Genomic DNA, 15423 nt, shown 5'->3' with positions numbered 1-15423 from the left:
CACTCTTTCAGTATGCATCAAAACGTGCCTAAATGTTCAAATATTATGTAAACAAACCTGTTTTCCCAAAACTATGCAGAAGACTCATGAGTCCAAATAAAATATAAAATATAAATCTTAATTGCCATATCAGCCTTCTGTAGGCTAATGGCTTAGTAACTTAGGTGGAATGTTATGGTCTGATCATGAATGTTCATTGTTTGAAATATTCTGTACAGTAGGAGCTGTATCTAGCCCCAGTAAAGTTCCAAGATATGACTGGTCTCTAGGATCCAACATTTGCTCAGGCCTTACAGGATGAACAATATTTGCAGGTTGTGGAGTAAGAGTGTATTTTTCTAGAAATGATAGATCTGTTGCTCGTTGATAATCTGTCTGCTCAGGTTGTGGAGGAAGGATGCCATGTGACTGCGTAGTATGCTGCACTAGATCAGCTTGTGGATCAGACATCTGAACTGGTACCAGAGTCACAGGCACACATACTTCTGTAGATACATCCTGTAGCAAAGTTTTGGCTTCCGACTGATATGCTTTGGACTGTTCCACATATTGCTTAGCCTCAGTTTGGTAAACTTTGTCATCAGAGGTGTACTGGACTGGTAAGGAGACTAGCTTTTCCTCTGAAGAAGATGTCAATGCCTCTTCTGCAGCCTTTGATCCATGAACATGATCGATATGATATTTCAGCTTGTCTTTTCGTTTAAATGTTGCATTGCAGTGTTGGCAATTAAAAGGTCGAGCATCTGAATGAATAACCATGTGTTTTGTTAATGTCTTCTTAATTCTAAAAGACTGATTACAGATTTGACATTTGTAGGGTTTCTCGCCTGTAAAGACAGAGAAGTAAGAATCAGGTATTCTGAGTAACACCATGTCACACAGAAATATGCAAATGGTTATGGCATAGAGACCTAGTACAAAACAATTTTACTGAAAACAAAGAGCATATGTTTAGCATCAATTTTGAAATCAAGGGAGCCATTAGAAGTTTGTTTAGAAGTTATATTAATGTGCCCTTCTCCGTACATCAATTCTCTCATCACTTGGGATTTCTGTCAGGTACACACAAAGATAATCAGAATAGAAACCAAATGAAAAAAGAACAGTCTCTTTAAACTGTTACAATACTGCTATTAAATGAGCTCAATTTGTATTCCTATACATTTTGAAGGGACAATGATCTTCCCAAACATAAGGAGGGAAAAACAAAGTCAAACAGGTAAGGATTTGATCCCCTTTCTAAAGGGATCAAATCCTTGTTTAGATTACCACTTGAAATGTAGTATTCTCTGGACCACAAAAATGATTAGAAGGTCTAGGTAAATTTGGCAAGAACATACACCAGTAAACTAAAGGAGGAGGTGTAGAGAGCATACCACAAACCTGTGTTGATGATTTATCAGTATTTCAACTGGTATGTTCCGAAGGTAGTATTCAGGAGTAACCGACATATGAGATAGAATAAAAAGTCTTGCTGCTTCCTGCTATTCTTGCCCTGAATGCTCAACAACTATGATGAATTAAATAATCCCATCAATGTTGATGCATAAAAATACATTTCTATGTATTTTGTGGTTTCGTTGGAGTTTATTTTGGTTTTACCTGAATGTGTCCTAAAATGCATTTCCAAACTTGATTTCCCTTTGAAAACTTTCTTACAGACTTCACACTGGTGAAACGTGGCTTTGTATCTTTAAAGAAGAAAAGATACTTCATGTTAGATACTTTTTTTTAAACCAACTAACAATAAAGCTACATGCACAGTCCTTTCTGAAACCTTTAACTACAAAATAGCCGAGTATCAAAGTTTCCAAATTTCCTCACTTATGTTCATATTTCCTGGCATCTGCAGGATCGATTAGATTCTTCTAAATCTTCAATCTTATTCTTTGCTGGGATTAGCACTTTCTATTCAAAGAGCAAAAGCCACTAAAACTTCTTTTCTGACCCCAGAAACATCCTTAAGTAACAGCTTTTGCCCAAGATCCAGAAGAGGCTTTCATTTTGGCAGAATTATGCCATAAATAAAGTACTAGGAATGGTTTAGGCTACTGGCTACCAAGAAAAAACAAACAGAATAAGCAGACAATGTACTATACTTTCAACACAGACACATCTATAACAGCTTCTACACAATGCTAATGAGTAGAAGCCATTAAAACACCTCATTTGCAAAACAACTAGGTCTCAGCTTATTTTAAATTTCTGAAAGGCTTATTTTTGGAGCTCAAGAATTTAAAAAACCTACTGTATTTTCAATTTATAGACATAACTCGGGTTTCAAAGTTTTTACCTACTTTCAGAGCCACTAATCTACCAGTTTCTAAAATACTTAAGTGTGCAATAGTTCTCAGAGTGCTCAAATGATGTCTAATAATTGAGTCTTAACTAGTCTGCAATTACAATATCACAAGCAAACCATCAATTTACAACAACATTGAGACAGCTAATTGACAGATTAAAATTTGATACTTTTATTGTTTTTATTTTATTTACTTAATTATGCTACAAAGAAAACATCTTGCTTAAACTGTGAAAATAATTTTCTGACATGTGCTTCAAACCATTATCTCCATCAAGACTAAGTTAATGGGCATGACAAACACAAAGACTACTAGAATTCTGCACAAACTTGCAAGTCCCAACAAAATCAGTTACAGTACAGACGAATTTACGCAATTGTAAAAAAACCCACGCTTACTTCTGCCAGACTTTTTCTCCTAGATGAACACTTTTATAATGAACAGTAAGGTGATCTCTACGGCCAAAACATTTTCCACATTCCTCACACTGATGTGCTTTTTCACCTACAAGGGCAAAATTCAATAAATTTTGGTTAAATCTTCTGGAACTTATTAAATGTCTACAAGCTGTAATTGTAAAACATACTGTAGATCCATGTTCACAAAGTTCAGCCAATCAAGCTCTTCCATATCTTACTCAGAGAAGGATTCTCTGTTACCAAAGAACAAAATGCCAGAGGTAGGTTGGTTCTATCCGACTAAGGATTTTTACCACTTGTTGACTATTACTGACCGTCTGTCATTTCTACAAAGAATTTCACATTCATAAGAGACATTTCCCCAAACACCCACTGCATGAGAGGTACAAGTGAATGACTAGGAATCTATTCTCTTCATTATGACCCGAAATGCGGTATCATCAATAATTCAGGGCTTTAAAAAGAGAAGCTTATTTAAACACACCTATTATTTTCAGCTACTAGTTTTTAGATCTTAAAATTACATAATAATATTTGTCTTCGTAATTATCCTGATTTACATAATTACCTTTTTCTTTTATGCTGCTGTTTAAAAGTATCTTGATTCTTTTTAGTCATCTTGAGATCTTCCACAAAGTGGCAGAATATTTCTTCTCATGTAAGTAGGAGGAGTGTGGACAGTCAAAGAATGTAACTTTCTAGAGGGGGGAAAAGCAAATAGAGTAGAAAAGAGGATTTTTTGGTTTTTTGGGTTTGTTTTTTTTTTGTTTTTTTTTTTTTACTTGAGTTTTTAAAGATTTCTTTATTTTATAGCAGGCATTATGATTTCAAACATCAAAAAAGAAGCTGTTCTTCAAAATAAAGGCTCAGTAAGTTTAAACTCTGATCACTTTTGTATTTTCATGCTGCCTAGTATTTTGCCTCCTAGAATGCTCCATTCCCTTTGGATCCTACTCTGAAAAAGGAAAAGTTCCTAGTGAATCTTCGCTCTTCCTATACATTTGATAACCCTTCTACTCTCAGTGCAACAGATTATTTTTCTTCCTCCTGATCATCCCCACCTGGCTTTTCTCCAGGTTGACTCCCATCACCTTCCTTCCTTCCCTCTTCTCCATAACAGACTTCAGAAAACACCTTTTTGATGTTATTGCATTAAAGTGATCAGTGTACAAACTTTGACAGAGACTGTGACAGCTTCTTCTGTGTTGTGGTAATAATGTTTCACACAATTGCTATTAAAAAAAGAAATCTGAACTCATTAAAAAATCCTCCTTTTTCACTTTTGCTTTTTTTATTATTATTTTTAAAGCAATTCACTGTTACATGTTTTTGACTGTCCCTCGGCTTTCTATGTTAACGTGGAGGAAACACTTGGCTTTTAAATCTTGCAAACATGTAAGATTAACCCTACTGTAGTAGACCTTAAAAATAGTGAGAGGAACTTTTATCACGCCTAAAACATTGCACGTACTGAAAAAAGATCCATAATTAAATTTTTTATTTTATCTTATTTCAAAACAGTGATTTTGAAGCCAATTTTCAAAGAAAATGCCTACCTGAGTGTATTTTTTTGTGTTTTGTCAGATGGTCATGCCGAATAAATGTTTTCCCACATTCTTCACATTCATATCTCTTGTCATCATGGTGGACTCTTAGATGAAGTCTGCATATTTACAGTCAAATATAACCATAAAATGCAATATTGTTAAAATAATCTGTACTGCTAATTCAATGCAAAATACCAGAAAACACAGTCTATAATGCTTCACACAAATATCAGGAAAAAACTTTTTGTTGAGGTATGCTTAAACTGTTAAACAGTTTATGAGCTAAACTCTCACATCTAACGTTAATTTAGTAGGACATTTTAGTCTTCCACTTATTTTCTCTTTGAATAACAAAGAGAAATAACTGCAAAAGTTTTAGATGTGCAGGATAGTCAACTTTGTTAAAAGATTGGTATGGGATTCTATCTGTGTTTAAACCACTAACATATTAAAAATCAAATGACTCCTCACAGATTATTAATATATTTTCAATAATTAAGCATGTTTAAAGCATTTACTAATGCCCTCAGAGTTGGAAAAAATCAAAACACATACATTACAAAGAATTGTCGATAACATGAATGCATATATATGACCAAATAAGCAAGACAGTTTTGCAGCTTATTAAGTAAGAGCTGTACCTGTAAGAACTTCCATGACGAAAACTCTGTCCACAAATACTGCAAAGATGAGGCTTCTCTCCACTGTGAATTCTCAGATGTTCTTTCAAAGTTGTTCTGTTTAACAAAGGCAGTAAAATTTAATTTTAAGCAATGTCACTGCCACTGTAAAGTGAAACAGACCATCATTTTCTCAATTTCTTTAACTCTGATGGATCACAATACATCCAAATAACTGCATCAATTTTTTCAGATACACACACATACACATACATTCAAAGGCAGTATGGCAACCTACTATTTCCTGAACCAGCTGGGTCTAGAAACAATACAAAGAAAGAAACAAAACATCATCCCAACATACATTTGGACAACATCTGTTAAAGAAAACCTCAATTTGACACTATTTTCTATGTAGTAATTTCCTGTTACTATATGTATACCTAAGCCAGAGCTTTAAAGTCAGACTTGAAGAAAATTTAGATCATGGATGTTAATTTAACTTAACACAGCACAGAGCTTATTTAAATACATATATATTTACAAACACATGCATACGTATGCATATGTAAGTCTACTGTTACTATTGCTTTTCCAATGCAGGGAAAAAAAAAGTGCACATAGTGAAAATCCCTCTCAAGCAAAGGAATAGGACAATAAAATTTACTGTATGCACAGCTGGTAAGTGTGTCAACTCAACAAAAGAGAAAACTCCTTCATCTCCTTCCAGTATTTATTATAAATATTATTTTTTGAAGATTATTTTTTATGCCTTACACAAAAATTTTGACTTTTCTAATGAGAGCAACAACATTTAAATATTCAACTGCCTAACAATGTAAATGAAACTTGAGGTGTGTAAACTTACTGTTTTTAAACAGAAATTATTCTTGCAGTTATATCTGTGCTTATAGCTTGTTTGTTTACTATTTCAGTATTGCATTAGTACATTTTCTTTTAACACACACATACCCTATTGACCTAGACATACCCTACTGACTCTACTAGAAAATGCACATCACCAACAAAACCTATTAGGGACAAATATTCCTCTTACAATACTTCTGGGGGAGTCTTTGCCAGTCATTGGAAAAAAAATTAAAAATCAAGAAAACATATTGCAGTATACAAACTCAGATCTTTTCATATTCCCCAAATAGAACATAACTAGAATCTTAGTCACAGTTACGGAGACAAAGCTGTATTCTGTCAAAATTAAAAAAAAAAAATAAGCCTTATAAACTTTTTATGTTTCAGAACTTGAACATAAATCACCACTTGGAAAATTTAAAAGATCTCCTTTATAGAACAGTGCAAGACACCTGCACTGAAGCCATGTTAGCAACCATTTAAAATTCACTTTTTTTTTCCCCTCATACGTGTAGAATGGAAATGGGGGGGTGGTGGGGAGCAGGGAATCTTATTTCTACAGTTTTTCTATGCTCTTTTTCTATATAGTAGAATTTATCAGCCAACTTTTAGAGCTTCCACTTTTCAAAGAGCTAAATTAACATTTTTTCCCTCCATTTAGAGACACAACAGCAAAGGTCGTACAGTATTATTCCATCTTCCATGAAACCATGTTTGTACAAGTGCAATTTCTTCTTAGTCATTCCCACCAGTCTTCCTGATCTTCCTGCCCTCATCAGTATATTTACCAAATTATCTGTGGCAGAAAACCCTTTCCCAAACAAATGCAAGATGTTCTTACACAACACAGGAACCCTAAGTGAAGTGAGTTAGAGGTAAGACTTTCTTAATATAGTTCCGCCTCATAACTAATTACCTACAATTGTCACCCTTAATTTTAGAGGTCATCAGAAAATCACAAGCTACCTGGGGCTCTGATGCTACTGTTTAATAACTAGCCCTCTGAAATGGTCTCATTTATGTTAAAAACTCAAAGCTAAAACACAGTCAGAATCAGAGAAAGCATGCTAAATATTCTTCTGTTCTGATGAAGTTCAAGTAGTCAAGCAACTCCTTACCGTTCCCTAACAGATTTTCCACAGATGAAACATGTCCATTTTCTCTTTCCTCCATGAGTACATTCTATATGGCGTTTCAGATTTCCTGTATCGTTAAATTGGCGTCCACAAATATCACAAGGAAAAGGCCCTACAAGGAGACAGACATATATAGTACTGTTAAGTGTCAGTTAAACCAAATGAGATTGGTTACTTGTGAAAACCCTGATAAATTTACAAAGCAAAAGTTTTGCCTAACTGTGCTGGTTTTGGCTGGAGTGGAGTTAATTTTCTTCACAGCAGCTAGTATGGGGTTGTGTTTATGCTGTAAACAGTGCCGATACCACAGGGATGTTTTAGTTATTGCTGAGCTTACACAGAGCCAAGGCCTCTTCTGCCCAAGTGAATAGGCCAGGGGTGCACAAGAAGCTGGGATGGGTCACAACTGGGACAGCAGACCCCAACTGACCAGAGGGATGTTCCAGACCACATGGTGTCGTGCTCAGCATATAAAGCTGGGGGAAGGAGAAAAGGGGGGATGTTGGGAGTGTTGCCTTCCCAAGCAACTGTTATGTGTGATGGAGCCCTGCTTCCCTGGAGATGGCTGAACACCTGCCTGCCCATGGGAAGTGGTGAATGAATTCCTTGTTTTGCTTTGCCTATTAAACTGTCCTTATCCCAACCCATGAGTTTTCTCACTTTTACCCTGCCAATTCTCTTTCCCCCATCCTGCTGGCAGGGGCAGTGAATGAGTTGCTGTGTGGTGCTTAGTTGTCGTCTGGAGTTAAACCACTAAGACATGATTTGATGTTTAGTACAGTCAGCATATTTTAATTAAGACTTTGTGCACTTTCTGTTCAGATAAGTTATTTCTAACACTAGTATACTGGCAAGTTTCATGGTTGTAAAGCAAAAATTTAGAATTTATAGTCACAGAATCACAGAATCATTAAGGTTGGAAAAGACCTTTAAGATCATCATGTCCAACACCACCATGCCCACTAAACCATGTCCCTAAGTGCCCACGGCTACACGTTTTTTGAACACTAAAAAGTAATTAAGCCCACTTAAGACTGACTGAAAAGCCAAATTCCCATTACTATCACCAATCTAGTTCCTACCTGGCAGAAATAATTAACGGTAATAAAAAAAGTCTTTGAAATACTTCAAGAGGAAAGAAAAAAGTCTTTGGAAAACTTCATGAAGAATCTGACTCCATAGTTGAGAACCAATTTCATGCAAAAAAGTTTTAAAACAAAACTCACCTTAATTCTTCTCCCTCCCCCCCGCCTCCTTTGCATTTATTTAGGTGCAATACAACACCTCCAAAAAACAGCTGAACAGAAAAGTAAACAACTAACTCTCCCACAAAACTGGAAAGGGGAGAACTGGAAAAGGAAGGGAGGTAGAAACCAGAGTGGTTAGGACATAGAATGGTGGAGGAAGGTTTTACTTTAAATCTACTGTTTACATGTCAGAAGGAAGTTTCTATACCGAGATGGAATTTTTCTTGATGTTTCAGTCTTGCAAATCGGGATTTAAAGTGCTCTTCACAGTAGGTACACTTAAAGGGTTTATCCTGAGAGTGAAGAATCATATGCTCTTCTAAATGAGGTCTTCGAGTGAAAGACTTCTTACAAATCTAAAATGATAATATGCTTTGTCAAAGATACATCAGTTATAACCAGATTTTTTCTCCTATTCATAAATTCTAACAGTTTAGTTCATCTGCTCTCTGCAGCAATGTAAGATTAAACATGTATTCTTCAAAAGCCTACTCTATCCAACTTGTAAAGCCTCGCAGTCAACATCAAAAAATCTGTGTTCTACATAAACCCTAGTGGATTGCACTACATAAATTAGGGTGACAATCCATGGCAGCGTAAACTACTGGCAACTCTTGCATACAGTTATATGCTCCACCCCCACTTCTTTCTACTGACTCCAGCACTTACCACTCTTTTCGTAGGGTGTTTCAACACCATAACTCAGCAGAAAATAACCCAATGGAAAAAAACTAAATAGCTTTGGCTTGGTTTTGGATGCTGAAACAGCTCATTTGGACTGTGGTAAAAGCTGTTGTAGCATAAGCTACTGTAGAACTAGAGTCATACCTGTCCCTTTATTTCCTCTGGGAAATTCTCCAACAGCATGTATTAAAGAGAAAATGCCAATACCAACAAAAAAAAAAACAAAACTCAAAATATATTTTAGAGATACAGAACTTTCACAATGTTAAAATTATGTGAGCTTTTTAGTACTGTTTTCAGATTAATCAAAACCAAAACATACAAGAATTATAGTAGTCATTAAAGTAAGCATGCAGTTCAATTACAGAATTGAAAACACAGCTCAAATTTCGGCATTTAAACTAGGTATAATAATTTAACATCGGGGTCCTATGCTTTAACATAAATCAACGTGGTGCTCACTGATTTCACTGTGAAACTGTTGCCATTGTTTGTAATACCTAAATCTAGTACTACGTAACTGTCATACATGAAATCGTGCAGTTTTCTCAGAGTACACCTGAATAACACTTTTAGCCTCAGAAAATCAAAAGCAACAGTTTTATTTGTTTAAAAACTCATTAATGTTAAATATAAGTGTAAGAAAATCTCATACCTGTAAAGTATAATAGCCTTCTTGCTTTTCTTTACTATGAATACTCTACTGTTTCTGTGAATTTGCTCATGTATCTCAGGGATTAAAATATCGTCACCAAATCCTGGTGTTCACACATGGACTAGAGCATAAATCAACAACCTGAAGAAATCCTGCAGCTTACATCTGTGGCACCTCAGCCCTCAGAACATACTAAACAACCTGTCACAGCTCCTAAGGATTCTACACGTTCTCTAACTGCTATAAAAGCTAAAATTCTACTCCTGCTTTCAGTTCAAGTCCATTTTCAATGCATGTCAGCAGTACAAGAGCAGCAGCTCACTTTTTAAAAACTCTACTTAACAGAAAATTTTCAAGTGAAAAAAAAAAAAAAACCCAAACAAAAAACCCCAAACCACAAACTGGAGTTTACCAAATCATTCATGTGGTAAGAGTACTTTCTGTGAAAATGAACATCAACATGTTGCACGATTGATTCCCACTCTTTAAATGTTTCTTACCAAGTAACAAACAGAATCTGCAATATAACTTCATCTGGAAGATAACACCCTTTGGTCAATCATGTAACACCTCCAACCATGATACCATCACCAGCAGAACAAACACCACAAATTCCTACAGTTGATATCTCCCAACCTCCTACTACATGTTTATAAGTGAAAGGTCACAAACAAAGCAAGGTTAGTAATTATGTTACAGCACCTAACGTTACAGACATACAGGGGCATATAGCAGTTTGCATAAACAAAACAGTTGCCCTGAAAAAAAAGTAAACCCCACATTTGAAGCCTTAAAACATTATTTGGCACCAGACAGATGGAGAATGGACGTTCTACGAACTTGTTTTGACAGTAGATGTAGTTTCACAAATATACCTCTCCTGCGGAAAATCAAGGAAAGGACTCTATGATTTTACAACCAGAGATAAATTTAGTACAAATTTAGAACTCTCTTGATGTGCATATGCAGCTAAATGAGAAAGTGTTTCATATTTGACATGTATTTTCCTCACTATTGAGAGAACCTTCCAAAAAAAGTATACTTTATGGTTATGTTTGACGTGCATAATTAATGGCAGAGCAAATACTCTATTTTTAAAGCATTTGCAACACTCAAACCTAATCATCTGCAAACTGATGTATTTTAACAACAGTAATAACTGATCACATTAAAAAATACTGCCTTCAACTATTTTAGAATTCAATTTCATATTATCTACCTCGTCATAAGCTGTACAGACCAAGTTCAGCCTTTAAATCAGCACATAAAGAAGAAGTTTATACCACCACTTACGAGGCTTACTGAGATTTCACAGAAATACATACCACATTTTCACTTAAGTATTCATGTCACAAAACATAGTATCTACATTTAAAAAACCCAAAAGTACTGAAGTATTGCTTACATCACATTTCCAGCCTTCACTCTTTGTCTTCTTTATAGAAAGAAATTCTTGTACATTCTCTGGATGAAACCTAGGAGAACAACAGAAGCTGAAAGTAGTTACAACTTTCCAAGATGAAGATCACCTAAATACTAGATACCCATTTCTAAGCTTTATGTGGCATGAAAGTTGATCACCAAACCATCAGAACAGAACACTGACAATTAAACAATGCTAAAGGCACAAGTAACTGGAAAGCAGTGTTGGCTATAGACTCATATGACAACTGGTAAGAGAGAGGACAGCTTCAATCATAATGCTTTATGGATATTTACAAAGGCATAGAAAAAAGCAGTATGTAAATATTAATACCTTGTAATTGAACCTGTCACAAACAGATTATTCACCTAAAGAATCTGCATGAAAATGGTTTATCCACCTATTATCATCAACAGCATAGCATCAACATCTAAAACCAAGTAAGATATGTTATTCTTCCTCCAAATTAAAAGCAACACAAGTATATTAAGACTGCTGCACTCCTTATGGCAGGTTAGTTGATACTGCTAATATCCATGCCCTTTGAAAAGATATTTATTTGAAACAGTAAAGAAATAATGCTGAATATGCTATGTGCATGCATACATTTGTCTTTGCTTTTGAACTGAAAAAAACAATTCTTCAGACACGCAAGACAAATCTGCTCATACTTGCCTCTTCACATGCTTCGCTAAAGTCTTTTTGCTTGCATGCAGCTTATTGCAGTAGGGACATTTGTGTTCCTTTTTATGAAAGTCAGTATCACTAGAGTGTTTCTTTCGGTGTACTGTCAGGTTGGACTTTGTTGAATAGCGCTGATGACATATATCACACTCAAAAGGTTTCTCACCCGTGTGTACACGCGTATGGCTCTCATATTTGCCTGTACAACAACAAAAAAGTCTGTTCGCATAAACTGTAACAGGTATCACCTCCAATATACACATTTGGGGTTTGTTCTATAATCTCTCTCTCAAATGCGGTCAAGATTGAAGTACCTTCCACACACATCTAAAGATTTCTACTGGTTTACTCCACTGAAAACTGCATGGTCATCACATGTGTTTGATCCAAGGTTCCTCTTACACTTCCATCTTAACTATTCTTAAGATAAAGAGTAAAACTAAAAGGGCTCTGTATTACTGTTAAAACTGTGCGAGGGTTACAAGCCCCTCTCGTTCAACCCTACAGAATACTCTGTTCTTAAGTACTGAAAGTTAAAAAACTACTCTTTCATTACACTGATTGTGAAGTACCTTTTCAGAACAGGGAACAGTCTTGCAACAAACCAGTATTTTTAAGGTACTTTCAAATAAAAAAAAAAAAAACCACTGAACGACTGTTACAAATCCTTGCAAATGATCTATATTTGGGATCCTAGATACTACCATAAACAAAAATACTACTCTCTCATTTCTTTTATGCTTGCATTCCCTCTTCTGTTTGCCAGGTTTTTTCTCAGAATAGAATTCTGTCCTGCACCAAGGATCTACCTACCTCAAGTCAATAACAGGCTCTCTGCTTTGTACTAGATTTTTTTTTTTTCTCTGTAGAATACGCATCATACTTCTGGGAGTTAGATGAGGAAAAAAAAAAGGACCATCGCTCATAAATTTAAAATACAAGTCAATTATCTACCGTAATACAAGCTTATAAAGAAATACTTTATGTATCACTTGTCTTAATGCTATTTCCTATGTATTTTTTGAGCACAAAACTAGAATTCCAAGTTATGAAAGTGCAAAGAGAAAAGGGCTTCCAACGTGTGCAAAGTCAAAATGTACCATCACAACCCTAAATACTCATAAGCCATTTATTTCTGTACAGTAGCCTTTCAATACAAATAACAAAGCTCTCAAATTCAGAAAATTTCCTATGGTACTTTAAATTTAAGATATGGCATTACAAGTACAGTTAAGTCCCACATTTTTAATATTAAATAGCTTCTATGGTACAATTTGTGACCCTGGAAAATTCATTTTACCTCAGCAAGCTAATTCCTACTCACACACAGTGTGTTTAACACACACACCAGCCCCATCCCATTTTCATAAACTCCTAAAATTTCAAAATTATGAAAGACACAATGCATCTATTGTAAGAACACCAAAAATGCCTAGAACTGTTTCCTTCCTAATTCCCATGATTGAAAGGAAGTCAATACCTTACATGACTATAATTCAACATTTATTCCAACTGAAAGAACACAAAAATTCTGGAGGACAGTAGTATTTTACTTTTAATGTGGGAAAGAAGGACAGGAAACTATTGGATGGGTCAGGACTGGAATTTTTACTCTTCTGATATCTCAAGTAACCATACACCTAGATTTAACTATAACATAAACAGCCCTAACAGGTCAGATTAACCTGACAAAGTATTACTCGGTGCTAACTACAGACCAGAAATATCAAGCTAGAAGTCAAGAGTGACTAGGTCCTAAGCACATACACATCATATAGAACAGAAAAATTTCAGGCTGTTTGACAATGGTGCTGTTTTACTGCAGCAATGACAACCCTGTTACTTAAAATTAATTCAGCAGAAAATACATTACAGACTTCATGCAATTTATCATTTAATCTCTTGCTATATTTCCCTGCTTTTTCAAGGCTGCTTTTACATACCATGCTAACAACCAGAATGCAGAGCAGTGAAAGAGAAACAAATTTAGTATTTGCAGATTTTTCAAATAATGCACTCAGTTCATTTATCGAAACTGTTTAGCACCACAGACATAACAAGTTAACACACTTAGAAAAATTAGCAGCATACTGGATCAATGAGACAATCCAGAAATTCTGATCTTCACTCCCTAGGACAGAGAAAAAGCCGTTTATTTCCCACTCAAATAGCACCACCATATGGTAAAAAGGAAAGGAATCAACCTAACTTGCTCTTACCTACTCGATCAAATTTTTTGTCACACTTGGGACACTGCAGTAGTTTTTTGCTACTGCTCTGAATGATGACTGGAGCTAAGCCTTCAGGAATATTTCCCACTGAATCAACTGCCTCAGTTGATTCAGAACCCTCCTCAGTATCATTCTGTTCTTTCTCACTTTGTTCTTCAGACTCTGAATCTTCACCTGACATTTCCTCTTCCTGTCCCTCTTCATCAGCATTGCATTCACTTTCACTGTCTTCAAATTCACTCCTATCAGATGTTTCCTTGTCAGAACTGACTTTTTCCAAATTGCTGTCAGAGGCATCACCACTTTCATTATCACTGTTATCAAATTTAGCTGGACATTTACGGTTTCTTGTAGAACGTCTAGTGGAAAAGCTGGCCTTCTCAACCATTTTTAACCCATGTTTTCTTTCCTGTGAAAGGGATCTGTGGGCTTTAGCCAAATGATTTTCTAAGGACTTCTTGTAACAGAAACTTCGACCACAAAAAGTGCACTGATGACTATTTAATAGTTTACCTGTCAGTTCATTGAGTGTTTCTACTGGTGTAGGTACATCAGTTACCACATCAGTCTGTATGTTAGAAGCACTTTCATTATTTAGTAACTTCACTGCATCTATGATATCTAAAAATTTTGCTGCTTCCAGCACTAATGGAATTTCATTTTTATATACAAAAAACTCAGAGGTGTAGAGAAACTCAAGCAAATGCTGAAAGACAGAATGAGTTACATGATCTAATGTGACGACATCGGTGCTTGGATTTTTGCTCAAGCAGGCGTGAAAATAACTACTCCCAACAGCCACTACAACTTTGTGAGCACTAAATTCTTTTCCTTCTACAATTATGAGTAAATCACAAAATGATGGATGTTTCTGTCTATCGTCATTTAAGTATTTAAGTAGATTTTTGTTATACTGCAATGAGCTAAGGAGCTTTCTCTGTTCTGATGATGGTGAAAGTTCTTGCGAAGATTCAAGCTGATCTGCAGGAGCTATTTCTGCAGACTTTGAGACAATTTCTTGTGCAGAGTCTACTACAAGAATCTGCTCTGAAGTATCTTTCTCATGGCCAAGATGAACCTTTTCATTCAGATTTGCAGCGAGCCGTCTCTTTTTCTTCATTGCAGAAGTGCAACTTCAAAATCAGGAGCTTCATAGGTGATTGGCAAAAAATTCTTGTAGAGACTTGGTTCTCCTCCAGACCTTGAGAAAATACGTAACAGTAATTTCATAATCTGCAAAAGAATTATGGTAAAAAATACTTTTAGCACTTAACTTAGCTTCCTTTTTTAGTAATGCTTTCTGTATTTCCCTCTTTCTCTATGCTGCATACCTTAAGCTTTTATTACATTATTAAAAACTCATCACTGCCTATTCCAGACCATGGCGTAACGCTACTCAGAGCGAGAGACCGACACTGCCTATTATTAGATCTAGAGAGGCAGCTGGGCCTGGTTTTGCTCGTCTCCTAGACGAATGTGGCCTGTGAAATACCGCGGGATGGGCGTCTACTGTTGTTATGATTACACCTAAGGGCATTCGCTTCCCGTTTAACCCCAGCACGGCAAGCCAACCCTTCTGCTTTCCCGCCCGGTGCCCGTCCCTC

At 35.8% G+C, this 15423-nt stretch overlaps 1 protein-coding gene across 1 annotated transcript; it reads right to left on the bottom strand.

Annotated features, from left to right (window-relative positions):
- Positions 1 to 24: 24 nt before the first annotated feature.
- On the bottom strand, positions 25 to 15004 carry ZBTB41 (zinc finger and BTB domain containing 41). The gene is made up of 10 exons (XM_010294385.1): positions 13808 to 15004; positions 11580 to 11787; positions 10887 to 10956; positions 8351 to 8498; positions 6878 to 7007; positions 4911 to 5006; positions 4279 to 4385; positions 2702 to 2807; positions 1603 to 1691; positions 25 to 827 (listed from the first exon to the last, which is right to left on the bottom strand). The coding sequence occupies exons 1-10, from the start codon at positions 14937 to 14939 to the stop codon at positions 184 to 186; spliced, it is 2730 nt and encodes a 909-aa protein (XP_010292687.1). The 5' UTR covers positions 14940 to 15004; the 3' UTR covers positions 25 to 183.
- Positions 15005 to 15423: the final 419 nt, after the last annotated feature.

Source organism: Phaethon lepturus, unplaced genomic scaffold, assembly GCF_000687285.1.
Source record: "Phaethon lepturus isolate BGI_N335 unplaced genomic scaffold, ASM68728v1 scaffold10969, whole genome shotgun sequence".
Taxonomy (NCBI): domain Eukaryota; kingdom Metazoa; phylum Chordata; class Aves; order Phaethontiformes; family Phaethontidae; genus Phaethon; species Phaethon lepturus.
The sequence above is the reverse complement of the archived record's forward strand: the minus strand, read 5'-3'. Positions and strand labels throughout refer to the sequence as shown.